Here is a 16,104-nt window from a genome sequence, read left to right as displayed (position 1 = left end):
ATTACTCATATTAATATTAATTTCTTTTTGGAAAAGTACTATGTATATTAATGTGTTATGATTGATTTTGATATGTTTATTTACATAATTAAAATAAAATATAAATATATTTGAATATACAACTCTCTCCGTCCCACAAAAGATGTCACACTTGTGGGACGACACAAAATTTTAGGAGGTTTTGTTTTGTTTGTTAGATAAAGAGAGAAAATATAATTTGTATATTAATGTGACAGAGAACTTTTTTAAAAAATGGAAATGTGACATTTTTTATGGGACAAACTAAAAAAGAAAGTGTGATATCTATTATGGGACGAAGGGAGTACTATTTAAAGCTATAGTACTCTCTTCGTCCCCTATACTTTTGCCATTTTTATTGGTCCATATTAGTTATCCACTTCCACTTTTACCATAAATGGTAAGTAGATTCTAAATTCTACTATAAAATTACTATAATAATGAGATTCATATTCTACTAACTTTTGTAACCTACTTTCCTTTATATATTTTAAAACTCGTGCCGGAATCAGAGTAGATAATTATTAAGGTATGGAGGGAGTATTTCACAAGTTAGACATCTAAAAGCTCATATAAGGAGAGTACTAACAACTTCACATAGGAAAGTAGAGAAATTGTAAATCATGGAGATAGACATCCCTTCAACTCTCATCCCTTCAACTCTCATCCCTCTTCTTTCCTTCCTCCTCTTCCTCTTCATATTTCTAAAATCTCAAACAATCTCAAAATCAACAAAGAGTTACTCACACATCCCCGGCCCCAAACCCCTCCCTCTCATCGGCAACCTCCACCTCATGCTCCGCGCCTCCTCCGGCCCCCACCGCCTCTTCCGCTCCCTCGCCGCCAAACACGGCCCCCTGATGCACCTCCAGCTCGGCGAGCTCCACTTCCTCATCGCCTCCTCCGCCGAATTCGCAAAGCAAGTGATGAAAACTCACGACACCATCTTCGCCAACCGCCCTCTGATGCTGGCCACGGAGGAGCTCGCCTACAACTCCTCCGGCATCACCTTCTCCCCCCACGGCGACCACTGGCGCCGCCTCCGGAAGATCTGCACCGTCGAGCTCCTCAGCGCCCGGCACGTGCGGTCCTTCCGCCGCATAAGGGAAGAAGAAGTCACAATCATGTGCAATTGGATCGCTTCTCGCGAAGGATCAACAATTGATCTTTCGGAGAGGCTCTACATGTCGTCGTACGACGTCATCGTGAGGGCGGCCGTGAACAAGGCGAAAACCGAGCAGCGGGAGATGATGATTTCGATACTGATGGAAATTATAAAGTTGACTTCGGGGTTCATGTTGGCGGACCTCTATCCTTCCGTCAAATCGCTTCCGTTGATCACCGGGGCGCGGTTCAAGATCCGGGGGATGCGTCGCAAATTGGACGAGGTGCTCGATGGAATGATCGAGCAGCAGAGAGCGGCCGCGGATGACGGCGATGATGAGGCCAAGTTTGAAGGTTTCTTGGATATTCTCCTCAGATTTGAAAAAGATGGGACTTTAACTACCGACAATCTCAAAGCAGTGTTATTGGTATGTGCTTTTCTTTTTTTAGTCCAAATATGAAATTCAGGCCAAATTAGAGGCATTAGATTTAAGGTGATCAATCGCCTAGATTACGACAGATTTATAAGATTTATTTTATACAGAAGGCTAAAATAGGGAATAAATCTTTTTGTAGTTAAGACTGATGACTCTTTTTTGAATCTTTAATGTTACGTGTCACTTTCAAAGACTATTAATAACATTAAAACTCTAAAAAAAATCATTTACATAACTAAAAGTTAATGTGGTTGTTTGTAGCTGTTCGCTTTGGTCAATTCTTGTTCACGGATTTTAGGGTGTCTCCAATAGTTAAGCCCGTGGCCCTGAGCCAAGCCACAAAACTTGGCCGGGCCACCAAAAAACTTGTCCACACTGAACATGCCCAAGCCACCAATTAATCATTTTTTTTTTCATTTTTATTTGTGGTATTTTAATTTAAGTAGAATAAAAATTATCGGACTCCCCTATTGAAGACCCTCTCATGGAACAGCTTATCCTTTCCCATATGCCCAATTATTATAGATATGGTTGTTTTTTCAATTTGAGCTCATACTTTCCATTTCAGGATATGTTTATTGCGGGAACCGACACGTCAGCTACTACAATAGAATGGGCAATGTCAGAGCTGATTAAAAACCATAGCAAACTCATCAAAGCTCAACAAGAAGTCAGAAGGGTTTTTGACAACGAGGGATCACGTATTGATGAAGACAAGTTCCATGAGCTAAAATACCTCAAATTAATCATCAAGGAGACTCTGAGATTGCACCCACCAGCCCCACTCTTAATCCCCAAAGTGAACTCCCAAAGATGTGAAATCAACGGTTACGAAATCCCAGCAGGAACCAGAGTTATAGTGAATGGATGGGCACTGGGAAGAGATCCCGAGTATTGGAACGATCCTGAGAAGTTTATGCCCGAGAGGTTTGAGGAAAGTTCCCATGATTTCAATGGGAGCAATCTTGAGTATATACCATTTGGCGCAGGAAGGAGAATCTGTCCCGGCATGTTGTTCGGGCTTGCCAACGTGGAGCTTCCACTTGCTATGCTTCTCTATCATTTTGATTGGGAAATGCCTAACCGGATGAAATATGAAGAATTGGATATGGCTGAGGGCTTTGGCGCCACCGTTCATAGGAAACACCATTTGTGTTTAATCCCTATTGTTAAGCGACCTTTGTAGAGGTGATTAATTAATTTAGGGAGGATTTACTTTGAGTGATAGTATTTGTTAATTTAGAATGGTTCTTTATATTTTATCACTTAAAGTAAATGTCATTTCATATACCACAAGTTTGAAATAAAATGGCGTCATTTTGTTGTGAGACGAACGACATCGATCGTTTAAGTGACTGGGTGTATTGTCCACGTAATATTTTCTGATTGCCATAAATCCAAGTTCATGGGATAATAAACTAAAAGTATCAAAATGATGGATGATATTAATTGATTTTCAAACTTAACCATAATTTGACCTAACCATGGAGTACTACTAAAAATGCTCTCCATATTATTCAATCGAACATGTTCAAATATGTGGGCTATGTACTAACTAATTTTTTTTGCTAACTTTTTTTTTAATTCTTTAAACTCGCGCAAAACTCAATGAAATTGCTAAAGTGGGACGGAGGAGGGAGTATGAATTAAAATAAGATAAAAGATGACTTTTTCTAGTAAATTACAAGTAACATGGTCAACAAAACAAGGCAAATAAGCTAACATGATGGGACACTTTCGCACCCATGTGAATCATCTAATTAAGGTTGATTTAGTACTCATATATTAAATCAGCTGTCACAGAAACTAATAAGGTGACAACTGAAATTTTCTATAAAGTACTATGTGGTGGCGGTCGACCTATCAGACTTCACGTTTGTCCAATCCGGATTTGCGGCTAATTGAAATAATTTTTTTATAGGTTAGAAATTTCCAATCCTATATGATTCCATTCTATTGCGAGTTGATTTTAGGAGGGAGCCTCATGAATTTATTCTATGCATTGCCGGTATGTTTAACACCGAGTAAATGCCCCTTTTGATGTATTGTTACCAATAAGTTTGAAATAAAATGGCGTCATGTTGGAGAGATACAATTAACTCAATTGTCAAGAATTTTAGAGAGATGTAATTGACTTAATTGTAAATTAACAACCAACACGGTCAACAGAATAAGGAGTAAACATAATACGATGAGACCAGTGGCGGACGCAAAAATAAATTTGAGCAGGGGCTTTACTAAAATTTTTCATTATCAATATTAATATATACTATATTAATATATAAATTAATATATATATATATTAAAAATCTCAACAACAATAATAAAATTGTATAAATATTTAATACATAAAGTGCCAACATAAATACTATAATTCAAATCCAATTCAACTTCTTGCATACTGATTTCCACTAATTCAACAATTCTAGCACGTAGAGAAGATAGAAGATGAATAATTACCCTTTCACATTTTTTCAAAAAAAAATATTCCATTTCTATATAAGAAAAAATTACTAAATTAATTAAAAATGTAAACTTTACTCCTAGAAATGTAGTTTATTTTCTATAAGAATATTAGAATGTAAGTTTACTTTCTATAAGAAATTAAAATTATGAAAACCACACAAAAAAACTTTTAAATAGTTCAATAAACCATAAAATACTATGTAAATTAACCTTACGAATGTAATACAATAACTATGACAAAAGAAAAAGGGAAAAATGGACTCACCAATTAAAGTGGTAAAGAAGAGCCATAAAATCGTTAGTCAAGTATAATTTGTAGAAACGATTTCAAATTTAAGTGTTATACTTATATTGTTATAAAAAGTGGAACACGTTTCAATAGGGATAAGAGATTGTCTTTCCAGATTTTATTACTATTATTATTTTTATATTCATTAAACAACTTTTTTGTTATTTCCATCTTCTTCCCAACCCCAACAATACGGCGGCCATTGTTATATACATTTTTTCGCTGCAATTTTCAATTTCAGTCCCTCCTTCCAGTTAAATTCCAACAATTTAGACATCTAACACTTTAACTTGGTGAGGACTGAAGTTACTTTCAAAGAAAATTTAAATAATTTTGAAGTAAAAATATTTTTTTAAAAAAAGTTTGGGAGGGGCTTAAGCCCCTCTCTTCATGTGTGTGTGTCCGCCACTGGATGGGACACTTGTATTGAATCCACACGAAAGATTAATTAATTAATAGTAGGGATTATTAAATCACTGACCGAACTAATTACTAACTAAGAAGCTTACCTATTCAGATTGTGGACTAATTGAAATAAAATTTTATTGTGTATTAGATTTGTCAAATGCTTATCCAAATGTTTGGGTTATGAGTTTTTCCATCGGGCTAAAAACTAGTAGTAACAATGATAATTAATTTTTAAGTTTTCTATTCTTAAGAAACCTAAATTGATACATATAATATCTTAGTACTCTCTCCGTCCGTGAAATGTTGTCTAGTTTTGTCATTTTGATCCTTCCGTAAAATGTTGTCCACTTCACCTTTTTTTTCAATTTTGGTAAATGGACAATACTTTCCACTAACTCATTACACTCACATTTTATTATAAAACAAATATATAAATGTGGGACCTACATTCCACTAACTTTTTCTACTCACTTTTCTTCACATTTCTTAAAACCCGTGCCGAGTCAAACTTGTACAATATTTTGCGGATGGGGGAGTAACAATTATACTCTTACAAAGTACAACATGTAATGTATTATTGATAAAACTACTCCTATTTACATATGGTAGAACCATCATGTGAATCATGTTACGGACTCAATATCTCATACCGGCCGTAAGAGCAACCGGTGTACGATTTATAGACTAAATAAGTTAAGAGCAACGGTGTACGATTTATAGACTAAATAAGTTCTTTATTCTAACAGACCAGTCTTTTAGGATGAGTTCTCCAACTGTTTGGTGTGCACTAGAGGTCAATTTACCAAATAAATCATTGACAAAACAATTAACATGCAAGTTGACAAAATTTTAGGCTATAAATAGATGAATAACCTCATACAAAAATTTCACATCAGAAAACTAGAGAACTTGCAAACCATGGAGTTTAGCATCCTCTCAACTCTCATAGCTCTTCTTCCCTTTCTCCTCTTCTGTTGAATTTTGACAAATATTTTGTCCCACATCGGTGGGCATTAGGAAATTGGGGGGAGTGGCTGCCTATAAAAGGGGCACTCCTCCTTCATTTGTAATGTACCTCAAATATTGTATTCTCTTCTCCGTCTAAATATAAGCGGGCTCTGCAGAGGGTGCTCGGAGACGTAGGCAATTTGGCCAAACTCCGTTATCAAAGTTTCGGGTGTGTTCTTTCTTTATTATTTATTTTGTTCCGCATTTATTTCTTGGTTTATTTTCTGTTTGGATATTGTATTCAATATTATTTGCGGGTTTGGTAGTAGTGTTTTGTACGGTTCTGTTGGGTGTTTTTATATTGTGATATATACACCGACTGATAAATTCTGTTAGGAATCTGGTATTTAAGAGGGACAGTGTCCTCGCCAGTCTTTCCAAAGAATTTATTTGGAGAAGTAATTTTATCGAGTAGACCCCATTGGGTTAACTCTGAAATTACTGAATCGGTTCATTTCACTATTTGAGAGAAAATTACCCGGTTTTCTCAACAAGTGGTATCAGAGCCAAGGTTCATCCTTGGTTCTATTTGTTTGTAATATTGAATACTTTATTTTGAGTCTGTAATGGCGGGTAATGATCAAGAAAACAAGGCTAGTTCTTCGTCATCGTGGTCGAGGTTTCCATTGTCAAATATGAAATTGACGGTGGAGATATTTGACGGTACTGGCCATTTTGGTATGTGGCAGGGGGAGGTTCTAGACTCTCTTTTCCAGCAAGGTCTTGACATTGCCATTGAAGAAAAGAAACCAGAAGATATAGATGATAAAAATTGGAGTACCATAAATCGGTTAGCTTGTGGAACAATTCGGTCGTGTCTGTCCAGGGAGCAGAAGTATGCTGTCAAGAATGAGACTTCTGCACATAGATTGTGGAAGACACTGGAGGACAAATTTCTGAAGAAGAGTGGTCAGAATAAGCTCCTTATGAAGAAAAGGTTGTTCCGATTTAAATACCGACCAGGTACCACTATGAATGAACACATTACTTTGTTTAACCAATTAGTAGCAGACCTGCTAAATTTAGATGTGAAATTTGAGGATGAGGATCTGGCATTGATGTTGTTGTCGTCTCTACCTGATGAATTTGAACATCTGGAGACCACATTACTCCATGGTAAAGAGAATGTGTCTTTAGATACTGTATGTTCTGCTTTGTATAGTCAATGAATTGCGAAAGGCAGATAAAATGAAAGGCAAAGCAGTTACAGATGAAGCATTAGTGGCAAGAGGTCGTCAACAAGGCCGATCAAAGGAGAGAAGAGGAAGGTCCAAATCGAAAAGACGAGTTGCCAAAGATGAGTGTGCTTTCTGTTATGAGAAAGGACATTGGAAGAAAGACTGCCCAAAGTTGAAGAAGAAAGAAAAGGCTTCGCAAGATGCAAATGTTGCTGAATGCAAAAATGATGCGGAGTCAGATTGTTCTTTGACGGTTTCACCTTCAACATCGCATCCAGACGAGTGGATATTGGATTCAGGTTGCACCTATCATATGTGTCCCATCAGGGAGTGGTTCTTTGATTTCGAAGAACTCAATGGCGGACTTGTTTACATGGGGAATGACAGTCCATGTAAGACAGCCGGGATAGGCTCAATCAAGCTACGGAATCAGGATGGATCCACCAGAATTTTGAAGGATGTGCGGTACGTGCCCCAGTTGAAGAAGAATCTCATCTCATTGGGGGCCCTAGAATCTAAAGGCCTAGTTGTGATGATGCGAGATGGAATTCTTAAAGCAACTTCAGGAGCATTGGTGATGCTGAAAGGTGTGAGGAAGAACAATTTGTATTACTACCAAGGTAGTACAGTTGTTGGGACAGTAGCAACTGCAACTTCGAGTAACAAGAAGGATGCAGAGGCGACGAAGCTTTGGCATATGCGATTGGGACATGCTGGTGAGAGATCATTGCAAATTCTCGCCAAGCAAGGATTATTGAAAGGTACGAAGTCTTGCAAATTAGAGTTTTGCGAGCATTGTGTTCTGGGAAAACATCGAAGAGTGAAATTTGGCACTGCAATCCATAATACGAAGGGAATTCTGGATTACGTGCACTCAGATGTGTGTGGGACATGCCAAGACTCCGTCACTTGGAGGTAGACACTATTTTGTCACTTTTGTTGATGATTTTTCCAGGAGAGTTTGGGTGTACACTATGAAGAGCAAAAATGAAGTCCTTGGGATTTTTCTGAAATGGAAAGCTCAAGTTGAAAATCAGATGGGGAGGAAGATCAAGGTTCTCCGATCTGACAACGGTGGAGAATACAAGAGTGATCCTTTCCAAGATGCATGCCAAGAGTGTGGCATAGTTCGGCACTTCACAGTGAGAAATACACCACAGCAGAATGGAGTGTCAGAGCGTATGAATCGAACACTAGTGGAGAAAGTTCGTTGTATGCTGTCTAATGCTGGGCTAGACAGAAAATTTTGGGCTGAGGCCATCACATACGCTCAACACATTGTCAATCGTTTGCCATGTTCTGCCATTTATGGCAAGACTCCTTTAGAGGTATGGTCCGGTAAACCAGCAACTGATTATGATTCTTTGCGTATTTTTGGTTCTATTGCATATTATCATGTGACTGAGTCAAAATTGGATCCACGTGCAAAGAAGGCTTTGTTTATGGGTTTCAGTGCTGGTGTTAAAGGATATCGGTTATGGTGTTTGGAGTCTAAGAAGACGATTGTAAGTAGGGATGTTACCTTTGATGAATCTTCCATGTTGAATAAGGTAAATCCAAATAGTAGTGATACTTCGCAGCAGGTGGAGTATACACCGAAGCATGTGGAGTTCGAAGAAGCAGTTGTGATCCCAACTACGAACACCACAAATGACTCTCCTATGGAAGAAGAAGAGTCGGATGATGAAGAGGTTCCACCCCAAGAACCTTCGCAGCAATCAGAGCCAATTGCAGTCAGGCGAACGAGGCGGGAAAATAAGAAACCTGCTCGATTTGCGGATATGGTAGCATATGCGCTTCCAGTTGTTGATGATGTTCCATGTATCTTTTCGAAAGCTATTGAAAGTTCAGAAAGCGATGGTTGGAAAGGTGCTTTGGAAGAATAGATGCAATCTCTTCAGAAGAACAAGACATGGAAGCTGATGCCATTGCCGGAAGGCAGGAAGGTAATTGGATGTAAATGGGTTTTTGCAAAGAAAGAGGGATTTCCTGACAGAAATGATGTTCGCTACAAAGCAAGATTGGTAGCTAAAGGCTACGCCCAGAAGGAGGGAATTGATTACAATGAGGTATTTTCTCCTGTTGTTAAACATTCCTCCATTAGAATTTTGTTGGCTTTGGTAGCGCAGTTGAATTTGGAGCTAGCTCAACTTGATGTGAAGACCGCGTTTTTACACGGTGATCTGAAGGAGGAAATCTATATGACCCAACCGGAGGGATTCAAGGTTGCTGGTAAAGAAAATTGGGTTTGCAAGTTGAACAAATCGTTGTACGGATTGAAGCAGTCTTCAAGACAGTGGTACAAACGGTTTGACAAGTTTATAAAGGATCAGATGTACACAAGAAGCAAATACGACCACTGTGTGTATTTGCGCAGACTTCAAGATGGTTCCTACATCTACCTACTCTTATACGTTGATGATATGCTGATAGCATCAAAGAGCCAAGTTGAAATTGACAGATTGAAGGCTCAATTGAGTAAAGAGTTCGAGATGAAGGATTTGGGGAAAGCCAAGAAGATTCTCGGTATGGAGATTACAAGGGATAGAGAGGGAGGCAAGCTTTGGCTGACACAGAAGCAATATTTGACCAAAGTACTACAGCGTTTTGGTATAAATGATGATTCCAAACCTGTAAGTACCCCGCTTGCTCCTCATTTGAAACTTAGTTCTCAGTTATCTCCAAAAATGGAAGATGAGCGAGAATATATGGCGAAAGTTCCCTATGCTAACGCAGTTGGAAGCTTGATGTATGCAATGGTGTGTACAAGACCAGACATTTCACATGCCGTTGGTACTGTGAGCAGATACATGCATGATCCAGGCAAGGGTCATTGGCAAACTGTGAAATGGATCCTGCGGTATATCAAAGATACTGTAGATATTGGTTTGTTGTTTGAGCAGGATAAATCACTTGGTCATTTTGCAGTTGGATATTGTGATTCCGACTATGCTGGTGATTTGGATAAGCGAAGATCTACTACGGGCTATTTGTTCACTTTAGCGAGTGCGCCAATTAGTTGGAAGTCTACCTTGCAGTCAACGGTAGCTTTGTCTACGACAGAGGCAGAGTACATGGCCATTACTGAAGCTGTGAAGGAGGCAATTTGGCTTTATGGGTTGCTGAAAGAATTAGGTGTTGGTCAGAAACAACTAGAAGTATATTCTGACAGCCAAAGTGCTATTCATTTAGCAAAGAATCAGGTCTTTCATGCAAGGACGAAGCACATTGATGTTCGCTATCATTTTGTGCGGGAAATTCTCGAAGAAGAGGAAATTGTCATCCGAAAGGTTCCTACTTTGGAGAATCCTGCAGATATGTTGACCAAGGTGGTAACGAGAGCCAAGTTTGAACATTGTTTGGACTTGGTTAATATTCTGCGATTTGGAGCTGGCGCTTGACTGCGTCAATATGAAAGCACCGCGAGTCGTTTGTTTGGATGGAGAAGATTTGTGTTCGGTGAGATTTGAAATTTTGTCAAGGTGGAGATTTGTTGAATTTTGACAATTATTTTGTCCCACATCGGTGGGCATTAGGAAATTGGGGGGAGTGGCTGCCTATAAAAGGGGCACTCCTCCCTCATTTGTAATGTACCTCAAATATTGTATTCTCTTCTCCGTCTAAATATAAGCGGGCTCTGCAGAGGGTGCTCGGAGACGTAGGCAATTTGGCCGAACTCCGTTATCAAAGTTCCGGGTGTGTTCTTTCTTTATTATCTATTTTGTTCCGCATTTATTTCTGGGTTTATTTTCTGTAGTAGTATTGTATTCAATATTATTTGCGGGTTTGGTAGTAGTGTTTTGTACGGTTCTTTTGGGTGTTTTTATATTGTGATAAATACACCGACTGATAAATTCTGTTAGGAATCTGGTATTTAAGAGGGACAGTATCCTCGCCAGTCTTTCCAAAGAATTTATTTGGAGAAGTAATTTTATCGAGTAGACCCCATTGGGTTAACTCTGAAATTACTGAATCGGTTCATTTCACTATTTGAGAGAAAATTACCCGGTTTTCTCAACATCTTCCTCTTCATGTTTGTCAAATCTCTCACAATCTCAAAATCAGCAAAGAGTTACTCACACATCCCCCGCCCCAAACCCCTCCCTCTCATCGGCAACCTCCACCTCATGCTCCGCGACTCCTCCGGCCCCCACCGCCTGTTCCGTTCCCTCGCCGCCACACACGGCCCCTTAATGCGTCTCCAGCTCGGCGAGCTCCACTTCCTCATCGTCTCGTCCACCGAATTCGCAAAGGAAGTGATGAGAACTCACGACACCAATTTCGCGAACCGGCCTCAGATGCTGGCGACGGAGGAGCTGGCCTACGACTCCACCGGCATCACCACCTCCCCCCACGGCGACTACTGGCGCCACCTCCGGAAGATCTGCACCGTCCGCGGCATAAGAGAGGAGGAAAGCATGAACATGTGTCAATGGATTGCTTCGCGCCAAGGCTTGGCGGTTGATCTGTCGGAGAGGCTTTACATGTCGTCGTACGACGTCATCGTGAGGGCGGCCGTGAATAAGGCCAAAACCAAGCAGCGTGAGATGATGATTTCTATTATCACGGAATCGACAAAGTTAGGTACGGGATTCATGATGGCGGATCTCTATCCATCAGTCAAATTGCTGCCGTTGATCACCGGAGCCCGGTTCAGGATCCGATGGTTACGCCGTAAATTGGATGAGGTGCTCGATGGCATGATCGAGCAGCAGAGAGCGGCCGCGGACGACGGCGATGATGATGCCAAGTTTGAAGGTTTCTTGGATATTCTCCTCAGATTTGAAAAAGATGGGACTTTAACTATGGACAATGTCAAGGCAGTGCTACTGGTATGTGCTCTTTTTTTGTTTCTTATACCAAAGTCGTGAACGGATGAAAAAATGAAATTTGAGACTCTTAATCGTGGACGGAAGAGGTAATTAAAAATCTTCTAATGATGGTGCATGGATTATATCTAGTTGTTCACTTTGGTCATTTTTTATTAAAGGATTTTATGGATTTGGGCAATGATGCATAAATTTGACAGAATCGTTACCATTTCAGGATATGTTTTTTGCGGGAACTGACACGTCAACTACTACTATAGAATGGGCAATGTCAGAACTGATAAGAAACCCTAGCAAACTCATCAAAGCTCAACAAGAGGTCAGAAAGGTTTTTGACAGCGAGGGATCACATATAGACGAAGAAAAGTTCCATGACCTGAAATACCTCAAATTAATTATCAAAGAAACTCTGAGATTGCACCCACCGGCCCCACTTTTATTCCCCAAATTGAACTCCCAAAGATGTGAAATCAATGGTTACGAAATCCCAGCAGGAACCAGAGTGATGGTGAATGCATGCCCTGAGTATTGGAACGATCCAGAGATGTTTATACCCGAGAGATTCGAAGAAAGATCCCTTGATTTCAACGGGAGCAATCTCGAATACATACCCTTTGGTGCAGGACGGAGAATCTGCCCTGGCATGTTGTTCGGGCTTGCCAATGTTGAGCATCCGCTTGCAATGCTTCTCTATCATTTCGACTGGGAAATGCCAAATGGGATGAAAGCAGAAGAATTGGATATGACAGAGGGCTTCGGCGCCGGTGTTCATCGGAAACACCCTTTGCGTTTGATTCCCATTGTTAATCGACCTTTTGCATGAAGGAGTTTGACTAATTAATTCACCATTATCATTGTCACATGTACGAGAGAAATAAAATATTGTGTTAGCACTAAGTTTAAGTTGATATGATTAGACTTAGATTCAAAAATATTATAGTCAACTTCGAGAAAAATAACTATTGTTATTAGGTCGTTTTTTTCTAAATTATTTCAAACAGATTAGTTCCATCACCACGTCCAAATTACAATAATACTCCCATAAATATCGATGTCTTTAGTAAAGGCTGCGCGTCTTCAATTTTAATATAATAACATAAAAGTCAAGACAAACCCGATGAAATTCTTTGCTACTTTATTAGAAAATTGATTAAAATTGACTTTATATATAATCAATTATTGAAAGGATTTTTTGAATGATAATTTCGGATATTATAACTTATATGGTCAAAAATTCAAAAATGTTTGAAGCCCACTCAAGCATGGAAAATTCTTGATAGTCAGTACGAACTTTAATAAATTATTTAATTTATAGTATAATACTTACTTTATATCAATTTTATAATAATACTAAAATCATGGAAGTTATGTATAATCTGACTGCATCTTTTCATTTAAGTGTAGTATTTTCTATTTGGAACAATTTTATTACTCCAAAAATTATACCATTTAAAGTTTTGTTTGAAAGAATTTACTCGACCATTGTATTTGAGAAAAAAAAAGTTAAGTTTGTTTTGGGCCAAATTATGAAATAAATTATAGGTTTGTACTATATTATGTGATTCTCCCATTGGGCTTTTGGAATTAGGAGTGGGCTTATATTTTTAAGCCCAAATGTTTCCTATATTTCAAGACACAGGTTTTAAAACATTTTATCGAACACATTCGGCCCAACCTCAATATTCACATAATACCAAGTTAGATACCTATGATTTTTCCTAAATCTGAATTTCTGGGATGATTGCAAAAATTTCAAAATCATCACATTAATAACTTATTAAAATTTAATGACTAACCATAATTTGACCAAGTAGGAGTATTACAGATTTTTCGTAAGTTTACCTATTAACAAATTCCCACAATAAATAAAATAGCAAGTGTGGTCGTATCTGCCACTTCATTATATTGTTTTCTTCCGTGATAGCGCGTCTAATTATACTATAATCCAATAATTGCGTTGAATAATGGTTTTTGTTTAAACCTGTGTCACTTAAATCGATATAAAAAAGTGACATAGTCAACAAAATAAACGAAAAACAACTAACGAGATGGAACAATTTCACATATTCTATTGCAACATCCTTCTGCAGCATCACCAAAAGACACGATTTGTATATAAATGATAGACATAAAAAAATGAAACTTCTCAATTTCAAATATTATAACATTGGTCAGAATTTGACTATTTTAAGAACTAACAAGTTGACAACTAAAAGTTCATATAAGCAGATTAATAACAACATTAAACAAAATCTTCACATAGGAAACTAGAAATCATGGAGTTTAACATCCCATCAACACTCATACCTCTAATCCCCTTTCTCCTTTTCCTCTACATATTCCTCAAATCTCAAACAATCTCAAAATCAGCAAAGACTTACTCACACTTCCCCGGCCCCAAACCCCTCCCTCTCATCGGAAACCTCCACCTCATGCTCCGCGCCTCCTCCGGCCCCCACCGCCTCTTCCGTTCCCTCGCTGCCAAACACGGCCCCCTGATGCACCTCCAGCTCGGCGAGCTCCACTTCCTCCTCGTCTCCTCCACCGAATTCGCGAAGCAAGTGATGAAAAGTCACGACACCAACTTCGCCAACCGCCCTCTGATGATGGCGACGGAGGAGCTGGCCTACGACTCCAGCAGCGTCGTCTTCTCCCCCTACGGAGACTACTGGCGCCACCTGCGGAAGATCTGCACCGTCGAGCTTTTCAGCGCTCGGCGCGTGCGGTCCTTCCGCAGCATAAGGGAGGAAGAAGTCACGAGCATGTGCAATTGGATCGCTTCTCGCGAGGGCTCGTCGATTGATCTCTCGGAGAGGCTTTACATGTCGTCGTACGACGTCATCGTGAGGGCGGCCGTGAATAAGGCCAAAACCAAGCAGCGTGAGATGATGATTTCTATTATCACGGAATCGACAAAGTTAGGTACGGGATTCATGATGGCGGATCTCTATCCATCAGTCAAATTGCTGCCGTTGATCACCGGAGCCCGGTTCAGGATCCGATGGTTACGCCGCAAAATAGATCAGGTGCTTGATGGCATCATCGAGCAGCAGAGAGCAGCAGCTGATGATGCCGAGTTCGAAGATTTCTTGGATATTCTCCTCAAATATGAAAAAGATGGAACTTTGACTACAGACAATGTCAAAGCAGTGTTACTGGTAAATTCTACTCATATTTTAGCTGTGATAAAATTATTTCTGTATTACTCCATGTCATAATTAATATAGTACCTATATAATATCTCTTTCTCTTTGAATAATTTCTGATTACGTATTAATTTATGATAAAAAAATTTATATCTCAGAATATATTACTTGGAGGAACTGACACGTCAGCATCTACTATAGAATGGGCAATATCGGAGCTGATAAGAAACCCTAGCAAACTCAGCAAAGCCCAACTAGAAGTCAGAAAGGTTTTTGACAAAGAGGGATCATATGTAGACGAAGACAAGTTGGATGAGCTAAAATACATCAAATTAATTATCAAAGAGACTTTGAGATTGCACCCACCGGCCCCACTTTTAGTCCCTAGAGTGAACTCGCAAAGATGTGAAATCAATGGGTACGAAATCCCAACAAAAACCAGAGTGATAGTGAATGCATGGGCATTGGCGAGAGACCCCAAGTATTGGAACGATCCAGAGAAGTTTATACCAGAGAGATTCGAAGAAAGCTCCATCGATTTCAACGGGAGCAATCTCGAATACATACCCTTTGGTGCGGGAAGGAGAACGTGTCCCGGCATGTTGTTGGGGCAGGCAAATATGGAACTTCCTCTTGCTATGCTTCTCTATCATTTTGATTGGGAAATTCCAAATGGGATGAAAGCAGAAGAATTGGATATGACCGAGGGCCTTGGCTCCACTCTTCATAGGAAACACCATTTGCTTTTGATTCCCATTGTTAAGCGACCTTTGTGAGCACATGCTTGATTAATTTAGGAACCTTTAGTTTAAGTGATAGTATAACTTATCTTAAATAAATGTTGGAAAATAAGACACACTAATAAAAGAAATCAAGTAGAAGTTTTTTTTATACTGCGTCTTATTTTTAAAAAATGTAATTTAAGAATAATTTTCGAAAAATAAATATTTTTGTGATAATATTAGTATGTCTTTATTCCCAAAAATATGTTGTGTGAGCATAATTTATTGCTCCATTATACATGCTTCTAGTTAAACCTTTGCGTTCGGCGGCTTGACTAATTAATACGGGCATTATTTATTCCAAGTTGTTGATTATTGGGCTGGTTAATGGGTGGACTATTATTTGTGTTGGGCCTTGGTTTATTTCGGCCCAGACAGTTTGGGACTGTGTGTTGCCCTAGCCCACACCACTTGAGATATACTCTCCTCACTCCATCCG

General features: G+C 39.1%; 3 protein-coding genes across 3 annotated transcripts; all 3 read left to right on the top strand.

Moving 5' to 3' along the window:
* The first annotated feature begins 560 nt into the window (after positions 1–560).
* On the top strand, positions 561–2,887 carry LOC121766419 (salviol synthase-like). The gene is made up of 2 exons (XM_042162712.1): positions 561–1,550; positions 2,128–2,887. The coding sequence occupies exons 1-2, from the start codon at positions 642–644 to the stop codon at positions 2,743–2,745; spliced, it is 1,527 nt and encodes a 508-aa protein (XP_042018646.1). The 5' UTR covers positions 561–641; the 3' UTR covers positions 2,746–2,887.
* Positions 2,888–10,347: 7,460 nt separating this feature from the next.
* LOC121768572 (salviol synthase-like) lies at positions 10,348–12,560 on the top strand. Its single transcript, XM_042165105.1, has 3 exons — positions 10,348–10,367; positions 10,906–11,740; positions 11,955–12,560. Exons 1-3 carry the CDS (start codon positions 10,348–10,350, stop codon positions 12,558–12,560), a joined length of 1,461 nt encoding a protein of 486 aa, XP_042021039.1.
* A 1,445-nt stretch (positions 12,561–14,005) lies between these two features.
* Positions 14,006–16,104, top strand: LOC121767701 (cytochrome P450 71D10-like). Its single transcript, XM_042164026.1, has 2 exons — positions 14,006–14,895; positions 15,042–16,104. The coding sequence occupies exons 1-2, from the start codon at positions 14,014–14,016 to the stop codon at positions 15,657–15,659; spliced, it is 1,500 nt and encodes a 499-aa protein (XP_042019960.1). The 5' UTR covers positions 14,006–14,013; the 3' UTR covers positions 15,660–16,104.

The sequence above is a fragment of the Salvia splendens genome, chromosome 15 (genome assembly GCF_004379255.2).
Source record: "Salvia splendens isolate huo1 chromosome 15, SspV2, whole genome shotgun sequence".
Lineage (NCBI taxonomy): Eukaryota > Viridiplantae > Streptophyta > Magnoliopsida > Lamiales > Lamiaceae > Salvia > Salvia splendens.
Note: the sequence above shows the minus strand (reverse complement) of the source record. Positions and strands in the feature narration are given on the sequence as shown.